General features: G+C 43.4%; 1 protein-coding gene across 6 annotated transcripts in view; it reads left to right on the top strand.

Annotated features, from left to right (window-relative positions):
- Positions 1-15,473, top strand: part of GLOD4 (glyoxalase domain containing 4) — a 42,262-nt gene that overhangs the window by 23,009 nt on the left and 3,780 nt on the right. For all 6 annotated transcript variants that reach the window (XM_055367087.2, XM_055367085.2, XM_055367086.2 and 3 more), the window contains 5 exons: positions 729-873; positions 5,205-5,341; positions 6,159-6,245; positions 6,509-6,622; positions 6,711-6,797. In XM_055367087.2, the coding sequence (XP_055223062.1) occupies positions 729-873; positions 5,205-5,341; positions 6,159-6,245; positions 6,509-6,622; positions 6,711-6,797 (570 nt within the window). The remainder of the gene's footprint in view (positions 1-728; positions 874-5,204; positions 5,342-6,158; positions 6,246-6,508; positions 6,623-6,710; positions 6,798-15,473) is intronic.

Below are 15,473 nucleotides of genomic sequence, written 5' to 3'. Positions count from 1 at the left end.
GTAAGGAAGCCAGTGTGGCTGGAATAGAGAACGAGAGGGGAGCGTGGTAAGAGATGGGATCGGCAGTGCCATGAGGTAAGACTGCAGGGGGCCTCCTAGGCCATAAGTCACCAAGTGAAATGAGCCATTGGAGGACTTTGAGCAAAGGGAAAACAAGGCTGGCTGCCGTCTGGGGGTGGACTATAGGATGCGTTTTGGAAAGTTTACTTTGGCTGCAGAGTGGATAATGGATTTACAAGACTGGAGGCGGAGAGGCCATTATAATAAACCAAGCTAGAAACAAGGCTGTTCTTCTCAGAAAGCATACGTGTACATTTCTAGGCACTTTGATTAAATGTAAGGAAACCTTGATAGTTTGCTTATTTTTGTTTTGTTTGTTAAAAAAGCAAGAACAGGTCACCTTAAATAGGTAGCTAGCTGGCAGACCCAGGTAACATCAAGATTTCTGTGGCTAGATCTTTAGAATTAGAAGACGTTATCTTTGGTGTTAAATGAATCAGACTTCACTGGCATTTCAATTTCTGTCCTGTTATTCACAAAGGTCTGAATGTTTGTGGGATAAAACATTGAAAACCTGTTTTTAAATCAGTAGAAGAAAATGTTGGATGCCAGTTAAATCTTAGGTGATTTTACCTAAAGGCAGTAGGCAATAGGGGTTGGGCTCATTGTCTTGTTCTGTAAAATATCTGTTGTCGTCATGTACTTGGATGTCCTGTTGTTTGTTGTAGGGAATCACACTCGCTTCTAGCCAGGCTGTCAGCAACGCCAGGAAGCTGGAGTGGCCACTGACAGAAGTTGCAGAAGGTGTTTTTGAAACCGAGGCCCCGGGAGGATATAAGTTCTATCTGCAGAATCGCAGTCTGCCTCAGTCAGGTAATTATACCAGAACCAGTAAAAGCCTCTGTCTAAAGGCATCTTTGGTGAAAGGAGAGTGAGGGCTGCCTGTCTTTTTTTTGTAGAGTCTGTGTTCACGTGACGTGTCTTCCACAGCCAGTGCTTTTATCTGTTATCGGAGAGACTGCATTCTCATATCAGAACTTTAATACATAGCAGTAGGGGATCTAGACTGGTTCTGTTCTACTGGTAATGTATTGATTTATGATTCTTTCATCTGTAAATAACAGAAAACCCAACTACTTTGAACAGTTATAGAATCTTTTAGCTCACAGAGCAGGCATTCTGTAGGTGGGAAAGATTTCAAGGTTAGGTGATTCACCAGCTCCCCACATTTTCTCTTTCTACGTTCTGTTGTTCTCTGCGGGTACCTCTCCTAGAGCTAGTCCCCTCAAGGTTGCAGGAGGGCTGCCAGGAGCAGGTGGGGCCACATGCTCCCACAATCCCATCTGGTAGGAGAGGAGATGCTGACTTCTTTTTGCTTTTTTTTTTTGAGACTCTGTCAGTCCGGCTGGAGTGCACTGGCATGATCTCTGCTCACTGCAACCTCTGCCTCCCGGGTTCAAGCAATTCTCCTTCCTCAGCCTCCCAAGTAGCTGGGATTATAGGCGCCTGCCACCACGCTCAGCTTTTTTTTTTTTTTTTTTTTGTATTTTTATTAACTTTTAAAAATTATTTATTTTTTGAGACGGAGTCTTGCTCTGTCGCTCAGGCTAGAGTGCAGTGCTGCAATCTCGGCTCACTTGCAACCTCCGCCTCCCAGGTTCAAGTGATTCTCCTGCCTCAGCCTCTCCAGTAGCTGAGATTACAGGCACATGCCACCACGCCCAGCTCATTTTTGTATTTTTAGTAGAGACAAGGTTTCACTCTATTGTCCAGGCTGGTCTCGAACTTCTGACCTCACTTGATCCACCTGCCTCAGCCTCCCAAAGTGCTGGGGTGACAGGCGTGAACCACCGTGCCCGGCCCTTTTTGCTTTCTTTTTAAGAGCAGAAGAAAAACTTTCCTAGAATCTTCCAGCAAACTTTCTGGTCAGATTTGATATACTGTGCCTGCTCCTAAACCAATCACTGGCAAGAGAAATAGGATCACCCCCAAACCATTTAGCCATGCCTCCTCTGGAGCCGAGGTCAGTTTCCCAGACTTCAGTGTGGGTACTCAGGGATGGCATGGAAGTGAGGAGCCCCCACGCTGACTGCCACACAGAACAAGAAGGAAACTTTGCAGGGTTTGTTTTGTTGACTGCAGAGGCAGCCTCGTCAGTGTTTCATTTTGTATTTAATGCCTGCAAATTCAGCTACCTGCTCTGACAAAACAAAAGCAAAAACGGGGAAAATGCTGGCGAATGGCAAGGGCACTTGTGCCAACTCTCTCACTTGGTGAATGTATGCCTGCAAGTCGGCCTGAGAAGGGAGTCCTGGAAATTCTCCTTCTTCACTGGTCGGCCTCCTGTCCCCGATGCCCCCATGCTGAGTCTGTAGAATGTTCAGTGCTCCTTGTTTATCCTCTGGTGCTCAGCAAAAGAAAGATCCGTCCGTTCCAGTGTGGGAGGCTAGACTTGGCTGTGTGGGACTCGTGGAGAGATGGTGTTTCTCTACTTCACTGGTGATTTAAAGGGTGTTGATCGTGTTTTTTTGTTGATAGGTGATTGATCCTTTGCTGACTTTAAAACTTAACGCTTGCAACTAGCTCCACCATCCATTTATTCTCTCCAGCCTTAGTGATATTTCAGTGCTTAAAATAATAGAGAGCCCCACGGTGCTAAGAAGCTTTTGTTCTTTGGAATGGAAATCCCCTTGGGCGTTTCTGGTTGATAATGTGGTCAGACCTTCTGTCCGGCTGGCATTCATCTTTCCTTTGAATTACCCACTTCTGTGCAGCTTCACCCACGTGTTAACTTCCTGTCCTGCGTCCCTTCAGGCTCCAAGTCAGCTGGGATTTGTTGATTTTGAAGTAAATGGAAAGAAAAAAATGGAGCCTGCCAGGCGGAGGCACTTGTGAGAAACAGCGTCTTAATCACAATATTGCTGTTCTAGCAAACGGGACTAAGGCAGTGAAAGCCAAAGAAAAGTGTACTGAATTTATTGTAGTCAGATGGAGACGTGGAACAGCTCTTTAGAAAGTCACTTTATAATGTGAAAAGTTTCCAGTAACAGTAGGTGTTTCAATATGACTTTTATTCTTTTTACAAAATAATCAAGTTTTTTCCTTAGACAAGCAGAGAAGCCGAAAAAAAAAACACACCCATGTACCCAGAGAGAACCACTGCTGACATTTTAGAGTATATCTTTCCAATCTTTTGTCAAAAATACGTATATATAATTAAGTGTATACATTTCTTTATATCCTTTTTTAGGAGTTCCATTGTATTATTACATTGTAGGAAGAGAAACAATTCTCTATTGTTGGATATTTATGTCGTTCCTAGTGTTTTATTGTTCTAAGCAACACTGATGAATGTCTTTGTGGTAAAAGCCCTTCATACATCCACAATTACCTTTTGAGTGGCTGAAAATGGACTTGTTCTTTCAAAAGCAATGAGCATTTGTTAAAGCTTTTGGTACATTCCATCAAATTATTGCCCAGAAATGTACTAATTTACACTTGTATTACATGATTGTGATTTTCCCCTCTACACTAATACAGTTAACACTGCCAACTTTTAACATTATTTGCACATTAGTTAACAAAGGATTTTATGTGAATTCTAATTCCTTTGTTTTTTGGGGGCGTCGGGTTGAATTTTTTTTTTTTTTTTTTTTTTTTTTTTTGAGACACAGTCTCGCTCTGTCACCCACCAGGCTGGAGTGCACTGGCGCGCTCTGGGCTCACTGCAAGCTCCGCCTCCTGGGTTCACGCCGTTCTCCTGCCTCAGCCTCCCAAGTAGCTGGGACTACAGGCGCCCACCACCACGCCCGGCTAATTTTTTGTATTTTTAGTAGAGACGGGGTTTCACCGTGTTAGCCAGGATGGTCTCGATCACCTGACCTCGTGATCCTGCCACCTCAGCCTCCCAAAGTGCTGGGATTACAGGCGTGAGCCACCGTGCCCAGCCTGAATATTTTTTCGTATGTTATTTGACCATTCTAATTCCTTGTTTCGTGGATTGTTGCTTTGTGCCTTTTGCCTATTTTTCTAGCATGTTCATTCTTTTCCTATTGATATTTACAGGTGATTTACATATTAAGGACTTTTTGTCCAATATATTGCAGTTGTTCCCCCTACTGTGTTGTATACTCTAGTTTTGATTGTAATTCCTTTTCTTGGTTGTTGTCTAGGAGTTTTGCATTTTGTGTAATTTATGTAGCAGAAGTTTTTTCTTCATAGTTTTTCTATCTTTGGTGTCCGGTTTAAAGAAAAATCTTCCTCTACTCCAAAATTGTATAAATAATCATCTGTATCTAGTATTTTCATGGTTTCATTCTCTAAACTTATTTTTTTAACCCATCAGGAATGTATTTTGTCATTTATTTCGAAGATGTAAGTTTTTCTTACCAAATGATTAGCCAGTCTTCTTAGCGCCGTCCATTGAATAATGAGGCTTTTCATACTGTGTTTTTTTTTTTTTTTTTTTTTTTTTTTTGAGATAGGATCTCACTCTGTCACCCAGGCTGGAGTGCAGTAGTGCAATCTTGGCTCACTGCAGCCTCAACCTCCCGGGCTCAAGCGATCCTCCTGCTTCCATCTCTGAAGTGGCTGGGAATACACACATGAGCCACCACGCCTGTCTAATCTTTTTTTTTTTTTTTTTTTTTTTTGAGACAGAGTTTTGCTCTTGTCTCCCAGGCTAGAGTGCAACGGCGCCATCTTGGCTCACTGCAACCTCCGCCTCCCAGGTTCAAGCAATTCTCCTATCTCAGCCTCCCGAGTAGTTGGGATTACAGGCGTGTGCCACCACGCCCGGCTAATTTTTTTTATTTTTTATTTTTAGTAGAGACAGGGTTTTGCCATGTTGGCCAGGCTGGTCTCAAACTCCTCACCTCAGGTAATCCACTTACCTTAGCCTCCCAAAGTGCTGGGATTACAGGCATCAGCCACCACGCCCAGCCAATTTTTTTAAAGTTTTCATACAGGCAAGGTCTCACTGTTTTGCCTGCATTGGTCTTGAATTCCTAAGCTCATGCAATCCTCCTACCTCAGTCTCCCAAAGTGCTGGCATTACAGGCATGGGCCGCTGCACCCAGCTTCATACTGGCTTAAAATCCCTTTCTTATTATAAACTGAATTTGTAAGTATACATGTGCATGTTTTGGTCTTTCTATTTTATTCTATTAAATTGATCTGTCTATTCCTGCTTTATTACCCAACAGATCCTGTATTAAAAGTAACTCTAGCAGTGTCTGATCTTCAAAAGTCCTTGAACTACTGGTGTAATCTACTGGGAATGAAAATTTATGAAAAAGATGAAGAAAAGCAAAGGGCTTTGCTGGGCTATGCTGATAACCAGGTGAGCAATCTTGGAGAAGAATAATCTGTTACTTTGAATTTGGCTTGTAAACGAAGCTTATAAATGGCTTATAACCTTTATAAATGAAGTTAACATGAAGGTTGTTCCCATAGTTTCTTCACAGTGATTCAATATTTATATAGATAAACAGAAGAAAATAAGTGATAACCTCACCACCCAGATATTACCTTGTTTATATTTGGGGATATATCTCTTCAGAAGTGGAATTGCTTAATCCAAGAGATTGAATGGATTTAATGCAAGATCTTTTTCATCTTCTTTTTCTAATAACCCAGCATTTGAGCACGATTTAGTCCTTGCACTTTGACCCTGCAATTCTACTCCTAGGAATTATTTTACAGATATGCTCAACATACATCGGCGCAAAGAAGTGTGTGCAACGTTATCTGTTGCAGCATTGTCTGTAATTACAATGTGTAAGAATTTCAGTGTCCTATAGATTAGAGACATATTTCAGTAATTTACGGCTCATTCATGGAATGGATTACTATGTCGCTAGCAAAAAGATGGAGGCAAATCTTTATGTATTGACATGGTAACATTAAGTGGAGAAAAACAGGGAACAGAATAATTTGTAAATTATACCACCATTTGTGTAAAAAAAAAAACATAGATGCGTGCAGTGCTTCTAGAAAGATACACAGGAAACTGTGGACTAGTTGTCTCTGGGGTGAGAGTAGGATAGAGACTTAGTTTTTACTTTATTCCTTTAGTATATAATATTTGAATTTTTCTACCACATACATGTAATGAATGTATAACCTGTTCCAAAAAATAACCCCCTTTCCTATTTCAGTGTAAGCTGGAGCTACAGGGCGTCAAGGGTGGGGTGGACCATGCAGCAGCTTTTGGAAGAATTGCCTTCTCTTGCCCCCAGAAAGAGGTAACGCTTGATACCAGATCGTTTGAGCTTTGTGACTAGCTAGTTCAACCCAGCTAAGAACCTTGTCCTTCCCTTCTTGAGGTCCTTTTTGATTGTGGCTTTAGTATCAAGTTCAGCAGTTGTTTCAAGAGCAGCTGAGATAATAAATTCAAACAAATGGCGCCTTGGTTCTTTATGGTATCTGATACTCCTCTAGGACTGACGAGGGCCGTGTCCTGAGTAGTGTGTGACCCCTGGCTCACGTTGCCTCTGTTTTCCTCAAGTTGCCAGACTTAGAAGACTTGATGAAAAGGGAGAACCAGAAGATTCTGACTCCCCTGGTGAGCCTGGACACCCCAGGGAAAGCAACAGTACAGGTGGTCATTCTGGCCGACCCTGTAAGTATTTCTCAGGCAGGGGGCAGGATGGACCAGGGGTTTCTTCAAGGATGTCTTTGGCAGGTGTCTTTTCTCTTTATTGGTGTAGGACGGACATGAAATTTGCTTTGTCGGGGATGAAGCATTTCGAGAACTTTCTAAGATGGATCCAGAGGGAAGCAAATTGTTGGATGATGTGAGTCTCATTTCTACATTTATGTCACCATGGGCCTGAGAGGGATGGCATTAAGTGTGTGTGGGAGGAGACTAAGCAACAGGGTCCAGGTTCTTACTGTCAGAACCACGTCCTTTCGCTGTTGGGTTGACCTCAGCCAAGGACCGATGTCTTCACTGCCACCTGTGTAGACCGCTTGTCTAGACTCAGCATTTGTGCCTTCCCACAACCTCAGGCTGCCCTGGAACCACTGCTGCTGGATCTGTGCTTATTCTGCTCTCTGCGTGGAGATGCCTCCATCCGACCCCCTCAGCTCTCCCCATGGAGATGCCTCCATCCGTTCCCCTCAGCTCTCCGCATGGAGATGCCTCCATCCCATCCCCTCAGCTCTGCAGCTCCTTTGATCATCTTGATCATCTTTTCTCCATTCTGCAGCATCAGTCTCTTCTTTCCAGTGAGTTATTCTCACCAGCATGCAAACAGGCGCTGAAAGCTCCCATCCTTTAAAAACCTTTTACTGACCCCATGTCTCCTCTCCAGATTTCTTATTCTAAAAATCTGACTGCGCACTGTTTCTCTCTCTCACGTCCTCTCCAGATTTCTTCTAAAAATCTGAGTGTGCGCTGTTTCTCTCTCACGTCCTCTCCAGATTTCTTCTAAAAATCTGAGTGTGCGCTGTTTCTCTCTCACGTCCTCTCCAGATTTCTTCTAAAAATCTGAGTGTGCGCTGTTTCTCTCTCACGTCCTCTCCAGATTTCTTCTTCTAAAAATCTGAGTGTGCGCTGTTTCTCTCTCTCACATCCTCTCCAGATTTCTTCTTCTAAAAATCTGAGTGCGCGCTGTTTCTCTCTCACGTCCTCTCCAGATTTCTTCTAAAAATCTGAGTGTGAGCTGTTTCTCTCTCTTACGTCCTCTCCAGATTTCTTCTTCTAAAAATCTGAGTGTGCGCTGTTTCTCTCTCACGTCCTCTCCAGATTTCTTCTAAAAATCTGAGTGCGCAGTTTCTCCCTCTTACGTCCTCTCCAGATTTCTTCTTCTAAAAATCTGAGTGCGCGCTGTTTCTCTCTCTCATGTCCTCTCTCTCCAGATTTCTTCTTCTAAAAATCTGAGTGCGCGCTGTTTCTCTCTCACGTCCTCTCCAGATTTCTTCTAAAAATCTGAGTGTGAGCTGTTTCTCTCTCTTACGTCCTCTCCAGATTTCTTCTTCTAAAAATCTGAGTGTGCGCTGTTTCTCTCTCACGTCCTCTCCAGATTTCTTCTAAAAATCTGAGTGTGCGCTGTTTCTCCCTCTTACGTCCTCTCCAGATTTCTTCTTCTAAAAATCTGAGTGCGCGCTGTTTCTCTCTCTCATGTCCTCTCTCTCCAGATTTCTTCTTCTAAAAATCTGAGTGTGCGCTGTTTCTGTCTCACGTCCTCTCCAGATTTCTTCTAAAAATCTGAGTGTGAGCTGTTTCTCTCTCTTACTTCCTCTCCAGATTTCTTCTTCTAAAAATCTGAGTGTGCGCTGTTTCTCTCTCACATCCTCTCCAGATTTCTTCTTCTAAAAATCTGAGTGTGAGCTGTTTCTGTCTCACGTCCTCTCCAGATTTCTTCTAAAAATCTGAGTGCGCGCTGTTTCTCTCTCTTACATCCTCTCCAGATTTCTTCTAAAAATCTGAGTGCGCGCTGTTTCTCTCTCTTACATCCTCTCCAGATTTCTTCTAAAAATCTGAGTGCGCGCTGTTTCTCTCTCACGTCCTCTCCAGATTTCTTCTAAAAATCTGAGTGCGCAGTTTCTCCCTCTTACGTCCTCTCCAGATTTCTTCTTCTAAAAATCTGAGTGCGCGCTGTTTCTCTCTCTCATGTCCTCTCTCTCCAGATTTCTTCTTCTAAAAATCTGAGTGTGCGCTGTTTCTGTCTCACGTCCTCTCCAGATTTCTTCTAAAAATCTGAGTGTGAGCTGTTTCTCTCTCTTACTTCCTCTCCAGATTTCTTCTTCTAAAAATCTGAGTGTGCGCTGTTTCTCTCTCACATCCTCTCCAGATTTCTTCTTCTAAAAATCTGAGTGTGAGCTGTTTCTGTCTGACGTCCTCTCCAGATTTCTTCTTCTAAAAATCTGAGTGTGAGCTGTTTCTGTCTCACGTCCTCTCCAGATTTCTTCTAAAAATCTGAGTGCGCGCTGTTTCTCTCTCTTACATCCTCTCCAGATTTCTTCTAAAAATCTGAGTGCGCGCTGTTTCTCTCTCTTACATCCTCTCCAGATTTCTTCTAAAAATCTGAGTGCGCGCTGTTTCTGTCTCACGTCCTCTCCAGATTTCTTCTTCTAAAAATCTGAGTGCACGCTGTTTCTCTCTCTTACATCCTCTCCAGATTTCTTCTAAAAATCTGAGTGCGCGCTGTTTCTGTCTCACGTCCTCTCCAGATTTCTTCTAAAAATCTGAGTGTGAGCTGTTTCTCTCTCTTACTTCCTCTCCAGATTTCTTCTTCTAAAAATCTGAGTGTGCGCTGTTTCTCTCTCACATCCTCTCCAGATTTCTTCTTCTAAAAATCTGAGTGTGAGCTGTTTCTGTCTGACGTCCTCTCCAGATTTCTTCTTCTAAAAATCTGAGTGTGAGCTGTTTCTGTCTCACGTCCTCTCCAGATTTCTTCTAAAAATCTGAGTGCGCGCTGTTTCTCTCTCTTACATCCTCTCCAGATTTCTTCTAAAAATCTGAGTGCGCGCTGTTTCTCTCTCTTACATCCTCTCCAGATTTCTTCTAAAAATCTGAGTGCGCGCTGTTTCTCTCTCACGTCCTCTCCAGATTTCTTCTAAAAATCTGAGTGCGCAGTTTCTCCCTCTTACGTCCTCTCCAGATTTCTTCTTCTAAAAATCTGAGTGCGCGCTGTTTCTCTCTCTCATGTCCTCTCTCTCCAGATTTCTTCTTCTAAAAATCTGAGTGTGCGCTGTTTCTGTCTCACGTCCTCTCCAGATTTCTTCTAAAAATCTGAGTGTGAGCTGTTTCTCTCTCTTACTTCCTCTCCAGATTTCTTCTTCTAAAAATCTGAGTGTGCGCTGTTTCTCTCTCTCATGTCCTCTCCAGATTTCTTCTTCTAAAAATCTGAGTGCGCGCTGTTTCTCTCTCTCATGTCCTCTCTCTCCAGATTTCTTCTTCTAAAAATCTGAGTGTGCGCTGTTTCTCTCTCACATCCTCTCCAGATTTCTTCTTCTAAAAATCTGAGTGTGAGCTGTTTCTGTCTCACGTCCTCTCCAGATTTCTTCTAAAAATCTGAGTGCGCGCTGTTTCTCTCTCTTACATCCTCTCCAGATTTCTTCTAAAAATCTGAGTGCGCGCTGTTTCTCTCTCTTACATCCTCTCCAGATTTCTTCTAAAAATCTGAGTGCGCGCTGTTTCTGTCTCACGTCCTCTCCAGATTTCTTCTTCTAAAAATCTGAGTGCACGCTGTTTCTCTCTCTTACATCCTCTCCAGATTTCTTCTAAAAATCTGAGTGCGCGCTGTTTCTCTCTCTCATGTCCTCTCCAGATTTCTTCTTCTAAAAATCTGAGTGCGCGCTGTTTCTCTCTCTCATGTCCTCTCCAGATTTCTTCTTCTAAAAATCTGAGTGCGCGCTGTTTCTCTCTCTCATGTCCTCTCTCTCCAGATTTCTTCTTCTAAAAATCTGAGTGCGCGCTGTTTCTCTCTCTCATGTCCTCTCTCTCCAGATTTCTTCTTCTAAAAATCTGAGTGCGCTGTTTCTGTCTCACGTCCTCTCCAGATTTCTTCTTCTAAAAATCTGAGTGTGAGCTGTTTCTGTCTCACGTCCTCTCCAGATTTCTTCTAAAAATCTGAGTGCGCGCTGTTTCTCTCTCTTACATCCTCTCCAGATTTCTTCTAAAAATCTGAGTGCGCGCTGTTTCTCTCTCTTACATCCTCTCCAGATTTCTTCTAAAAATCTGAGTGCGCGCTGTTTCTGTCTCACGTCCTCTCCAGATTTCTTCTTCTAAAAATCTGAGTGCACGCTGTTTCTCTCTCTTACATCCTCTCCAGATTTCTTCTAAAAATCTGAGTGCGCGCTGTTTCTGTCTCACGTCCTCTCCAGATTTCTTCTTCTAAAAATCTGAGTGTGCGCTGTTTCTGTCTCACGTCCTCTCCAGATTTCTTCTAAAAATCTGAGTGCGCGCTGTTTCTCTCTCTTACATCCTCTCCAGATTTCTTCTAAAAATCTGAGTGCGCGCTGTTTCTGTCTCACGTCCTCTCCAGATTTCTTCTTCTAAAAATCTGAGTGTGCGCTGTTTCTGTCTCACGTCCTCTCCAGATTTCTTCTAAAAATCTGAGTGCGCGCTGTTTCTCTGTCTCACGTCCTCTCCAGATTTCTTCTTCTAAAAATCTGAGTGTGAGCTGTTTCTCTCTCATGTCCTCTCCAGATTTCTTCTTCTAAAAATCTGAGTGCGCGCTGTTTCTCTCTCTCACATCCTCTCCAGATTTCTTCTAAAAATCTGAGTGCACGCTGTTTCTCTCTCTTACATCCTGTCCAGATTTCTTCTGAAAATCTGAGTGCGCGCTGTTTCTCTCTCACGTCCTCTCCAGATTTCTTCTTCTAAAAATCTGAGTGCACGCTGTTTCTCTCTCACATCCTCTCCAGATTTCTTCTAAAAATCTGAGTGTGCGCTGTTTCTCTCTCTCACGTCCTCTCCGGATTTCTTCTTCTAAAAATCTGAGTGCGCGCTGTTTCTCCCTCTTACGTCCTCTCCAGATTTCTTCCTCTAAAAATCTGAGTGTGCGCTGTTTCTCTTTCTCGCCTCCCATTTTCACTTCAGTCTGTTTTGCACTGGCTCTTGTTACTTAGTGAAGTGCTTTGGTTTCTTGCCAAATATAGCAACTACTTTTAGATTCTCTTCAAACTCAGTAATTCAGAAGCATTCAAAGTAGTTGTTGGATCCTAGCTCCTAGCACATACCTGGCATGTACTAGACGTTCTGCAAATACTTTGTTGAATGATTAAAGGAACAAATTGGTCTTTCTTGGTTCTGTCACGTAACTCTGTGACTGACCTTAAACAGTTGACTTAAATTCTTTGAACTTTAGTCTTCTTATCCAAAAATTTCAGAAAATAAGAGGATCTATCTCATAAGATTGTTATGGTTTATAGAGCTTGGCGAATTACTGACATAATAGTAGATGCACAATTAACGTTAAAGCAGGCAATGTATAGAAAATACAGTCTTTATACATTTTATCCTGAAGGAAAGTAGAATCTCAGTCATCCTCTCAGCTGACAAATTTGCCAGACTCTTCCTCCTCGCTCTTAATTTAATTAAATTAATTACTTAATTAAATTTTTTGGGATGGAGTCTAGCTCTGTCACCCAGGGTGGAGTGCAATGGTGCAATCTTGGCTCACTGCAACCTTCGCCTCCCAGGGTCAAGCGATTCTTCTGCCTCGGCCTCCCGAGGAGCTGGAACTACAGCCACCTGCCACCATGCTGGCTAATTTTTGTATTTTTAGTAGAGACAGGGTTTTGCCAGGTTGGCCAGGCTGGTCTCAAACTCCTAGCCTCAAGTGATCTACCCACCTCATCCTCCTAAAGTGCTGGGATTACAGGTGTGAGCCATTGCGCCTGGCCCATTTTATTTTATTTATTTTTTGAGACGGATTCTTGCTCTGTCACCTAGGCTGGAGTGCTTTGCCATGATCTTGGCTCACTGCAACCTCCACCTCCCGGGATCAAGCGATTCTCCTGCCTCAGCCTCCCAAGTAGCTGGGATTACAGGCACGTGCCACCACGCCTGGTTAATTTTTGTATTTTTAGTAGAGACGGGGCTTCACCATGTTGGCCAGGATGGTCTTGAACTCCTAACTTCAGGCGATCCATCTGCCTTGGCCTCCCAAAGTGCTGGGATTACAGGCGTGAGCCACCACGCCTGAGCCCATTTTATTTTTTTTAAGACGGGGTCTCTCTCTGTCACCCAGGCTGGAGTGCAGTGGCACGATGTCAGCTCACTGCAACCTCCGCCTCCTATGCTCCAGTGATCCTCCCTAGTAGCTGGAACCATAGGCGTGCGCCACCATGCCTGGCTAATTTTTGTATTTTTTGTAGAGATGGGGTTTCACCATGTTGCCCAGGCTGGTTTCAAACTTCCTGGTCTCAATCATTTGATCCATCTTGGCCTCCCAAAGTGCTGGGATTATAGACATGGACCATTGATGAACTCCTGCTCCCTGAGCTCTCTTCTCCTCTGCTGTTAGCGATCCTGCCATTTTTCTTTTTTTTTGAGTTGGGAGTCTCACTCTCTTGCCCAGGCTGGAGTGCAGTGGCGTGATCTCAGCTCATTGCAACCTCTGCCTCCCAGATTCAAGCAGTTCTCTTGCCTCAGCCTCCTGAGTAGCTGGTAGCTGGGATTACAGGCACGCACCACCACACCTGGCTAGTTTTTGTATTTTTGGTAGAGATGGGGTTTCACCATGTTGGTCAGCCTGGTTGAGTAGGCCGGGTGCGGTGGCTCACACCTGTAATCCCAGCCCTTTGGGAGGCCGAGGCGGGCGGATCACAAGGTCAGGAGATCGAGACCATCCTGGCTAACACCGTGAAACCCTGTCTCTTGAACTCCTGACCTCAGGTGATCCACCCTCCTCGGCCTCCCAAAGGGCTGGGATTATAGGCGTGAGCCACTGCGCCTGGCCATCCTGCCATTTTCATCTCTCTGACAGTTTCTCCTCAGACACGGGCACCTCTTTCTGTGTCTCATCCCAAAGTGTTTTTATACCCATAGCCCTACTTTGCTGTTTTTCCCATTCTGCATTCTTCCTCCACTCTGATGAGAGCTTACCTGCGACTCCGCTTACCCCTGCCCTAAACATAACCATCATCCTGGCTCCAGCCTCCTCACTTCCAGTTTTTAACTCCTTCCTCAGCTCAGACAGGTGGTTGTTGTTGATGAGGCATAATTTAGGTAGAATTTAAATGTGTTTTGACGGTTGTGTTTACTCATACAACCACTACTCAGAATACAGACCATTTTCCCAGGAAGTTCCCTCATGCCCATCTCCAGTGAGTTGGCACCTTCATCTCCCACATGAGCTGCTATTCTGACTTCTGTCACTGTAGGTGAGTTCGTTCTTGGACTTCATACAAATGGAGTCATTCAGTATTTTCTTTCCTTTTGTGCCTGGCTTCTTTTACTTACCGTGGCTTTTTTTGTTTTTTGTTTTGTTTGAGACGGAGTCTCGCTCTGTCACCCAGGCTGGAGTGCAGTGGTACAATCTCTGCTCACTGCAAGCTCCGCCTCCTGGGTTCACGCCATTCTCCTGCCTCAGCCTACCGGGTGGCTGGGACTACAGGCACCTGCCACCACGCCCGGCTAATTTTTTGTATTTTTAGTAGAGACGGGTTTCACTGTGTTAGCCAGGATGGTCTCGATCTCCTGACCTTGTGATCCGCCCACCTTGGCCTCCCAAAGAGCTGGGATTACAGGTGTAAGCCACTGCGCCCGGCCTACTCAACATGGTTTTGAGATTCCACCATGTAATTGCATATCACAGCTCATTTTTTTTAAATTGCTGACTGATACTCAATTTTATGAATATAACAATTTGCTCATTCATTCTTATAATGGTGGACATTTGGTTTATTTCTAGATTTTTTAATCTATTATAAGGAAGACTGCCATGAACATTCTTGTGTAAATCTTCTTGTAGATAGATAGATGTTTCATTTCTCTTGAGTAAATACCTAGGAGTAGAACTGCTTTTACTGTATAAGAAAGTGTCAAACAGTCATCGAAAGTGATCGGACCATCGTTTGTCCACGAGAGGTCCAGTAGCTCCACATTCTCACCAACACTTACTTTGCTTTTTGTGGGTTTTTTAGCTATTCTAGCACATGTGAAATGGTTTCATTGGTGCAATCAAGCGATCCTTCTGCCTCAGCCACCACATAGCTAGGGCTGCAGCACTATGCCCAGCTGATGTGTTTTATGTTTGTGGAGACAGATTCTCACTGTGTTGCCCAGGCTGGCCTCCAGTGATCCTTCCAGCTTGGCCCCACAGAGGTTTAATTTTTATTTCCCTGATGACTGATGATAGTGAGCACCTTCTCATGTGCTTATTAGCCATTTACTTATTTTTGTGAATTTTATGTTCAAGTCTTTTGTCCATTCTTTAATAATTTTTCATATTTCATAATGAAAATTCCAAATATGCACCACCGAAGAGAGTATGACAGATCCTTACATGACTCTTACCTTGACTCTGTACTGTAGTTTTTCATCATTCCTTCGTCACTTGCAAATTCAAGTATTTTTCCCAGCCATTAACTGAGTTTTTGAAGATGAGGAATTTTTTGTTTTGGTGAAGTCCAGCTTATGAACTTTTTCTCTTACATGTAGTACTTTCTCTGTCCAGACCAATGTTATATCCCGAGAACCTCTTCACCTAGGAAACCTACCACATATCAAACTCAGCGTGTCCATAACTTATCTTACCTCAAATCCATTCTTCTTCCAGTAATATTAAATAAAGGCTACTTGGGAGTGTAGATTCTGGGAAACCTGAATCTATGTTCCCGGGTTGCAGTCTTCAAGCTTGGCCCAGATAAACTCTCTATTTATACTAAAAATATGTAAATAAATAAAAATAAAAAGAAATAAATGCTAGTATATCAATACGTTCTGAAGTGCTTTATTTTTATTTATTTATTTATTTTTTGAGATGGAGCCTCACTGTGTTGCCCAGGCTAGAGTG

Source organism: Gorilla gorilla, chromosome 19, assembly GCF_029281585.2.
Source record: "Gorilla gorilla gorilla isolate KB3781 chromosome 19, NHGRI_mGorGor1-v2.1_pri, whole genome shotgun sequence".
Classification (NCBI taxonomy): domain Eukaryota; kingdom Metazoa; phylum Chordata; class Mammalia; order Primates; family Hominidae; genus Gorilla; species Gorilla gorilla.
The sequence above is the reverse complement of the archived record's forward strand: the minus strand, read 5'-3'. Positions and strand labels throughout refer to the sequence as shown.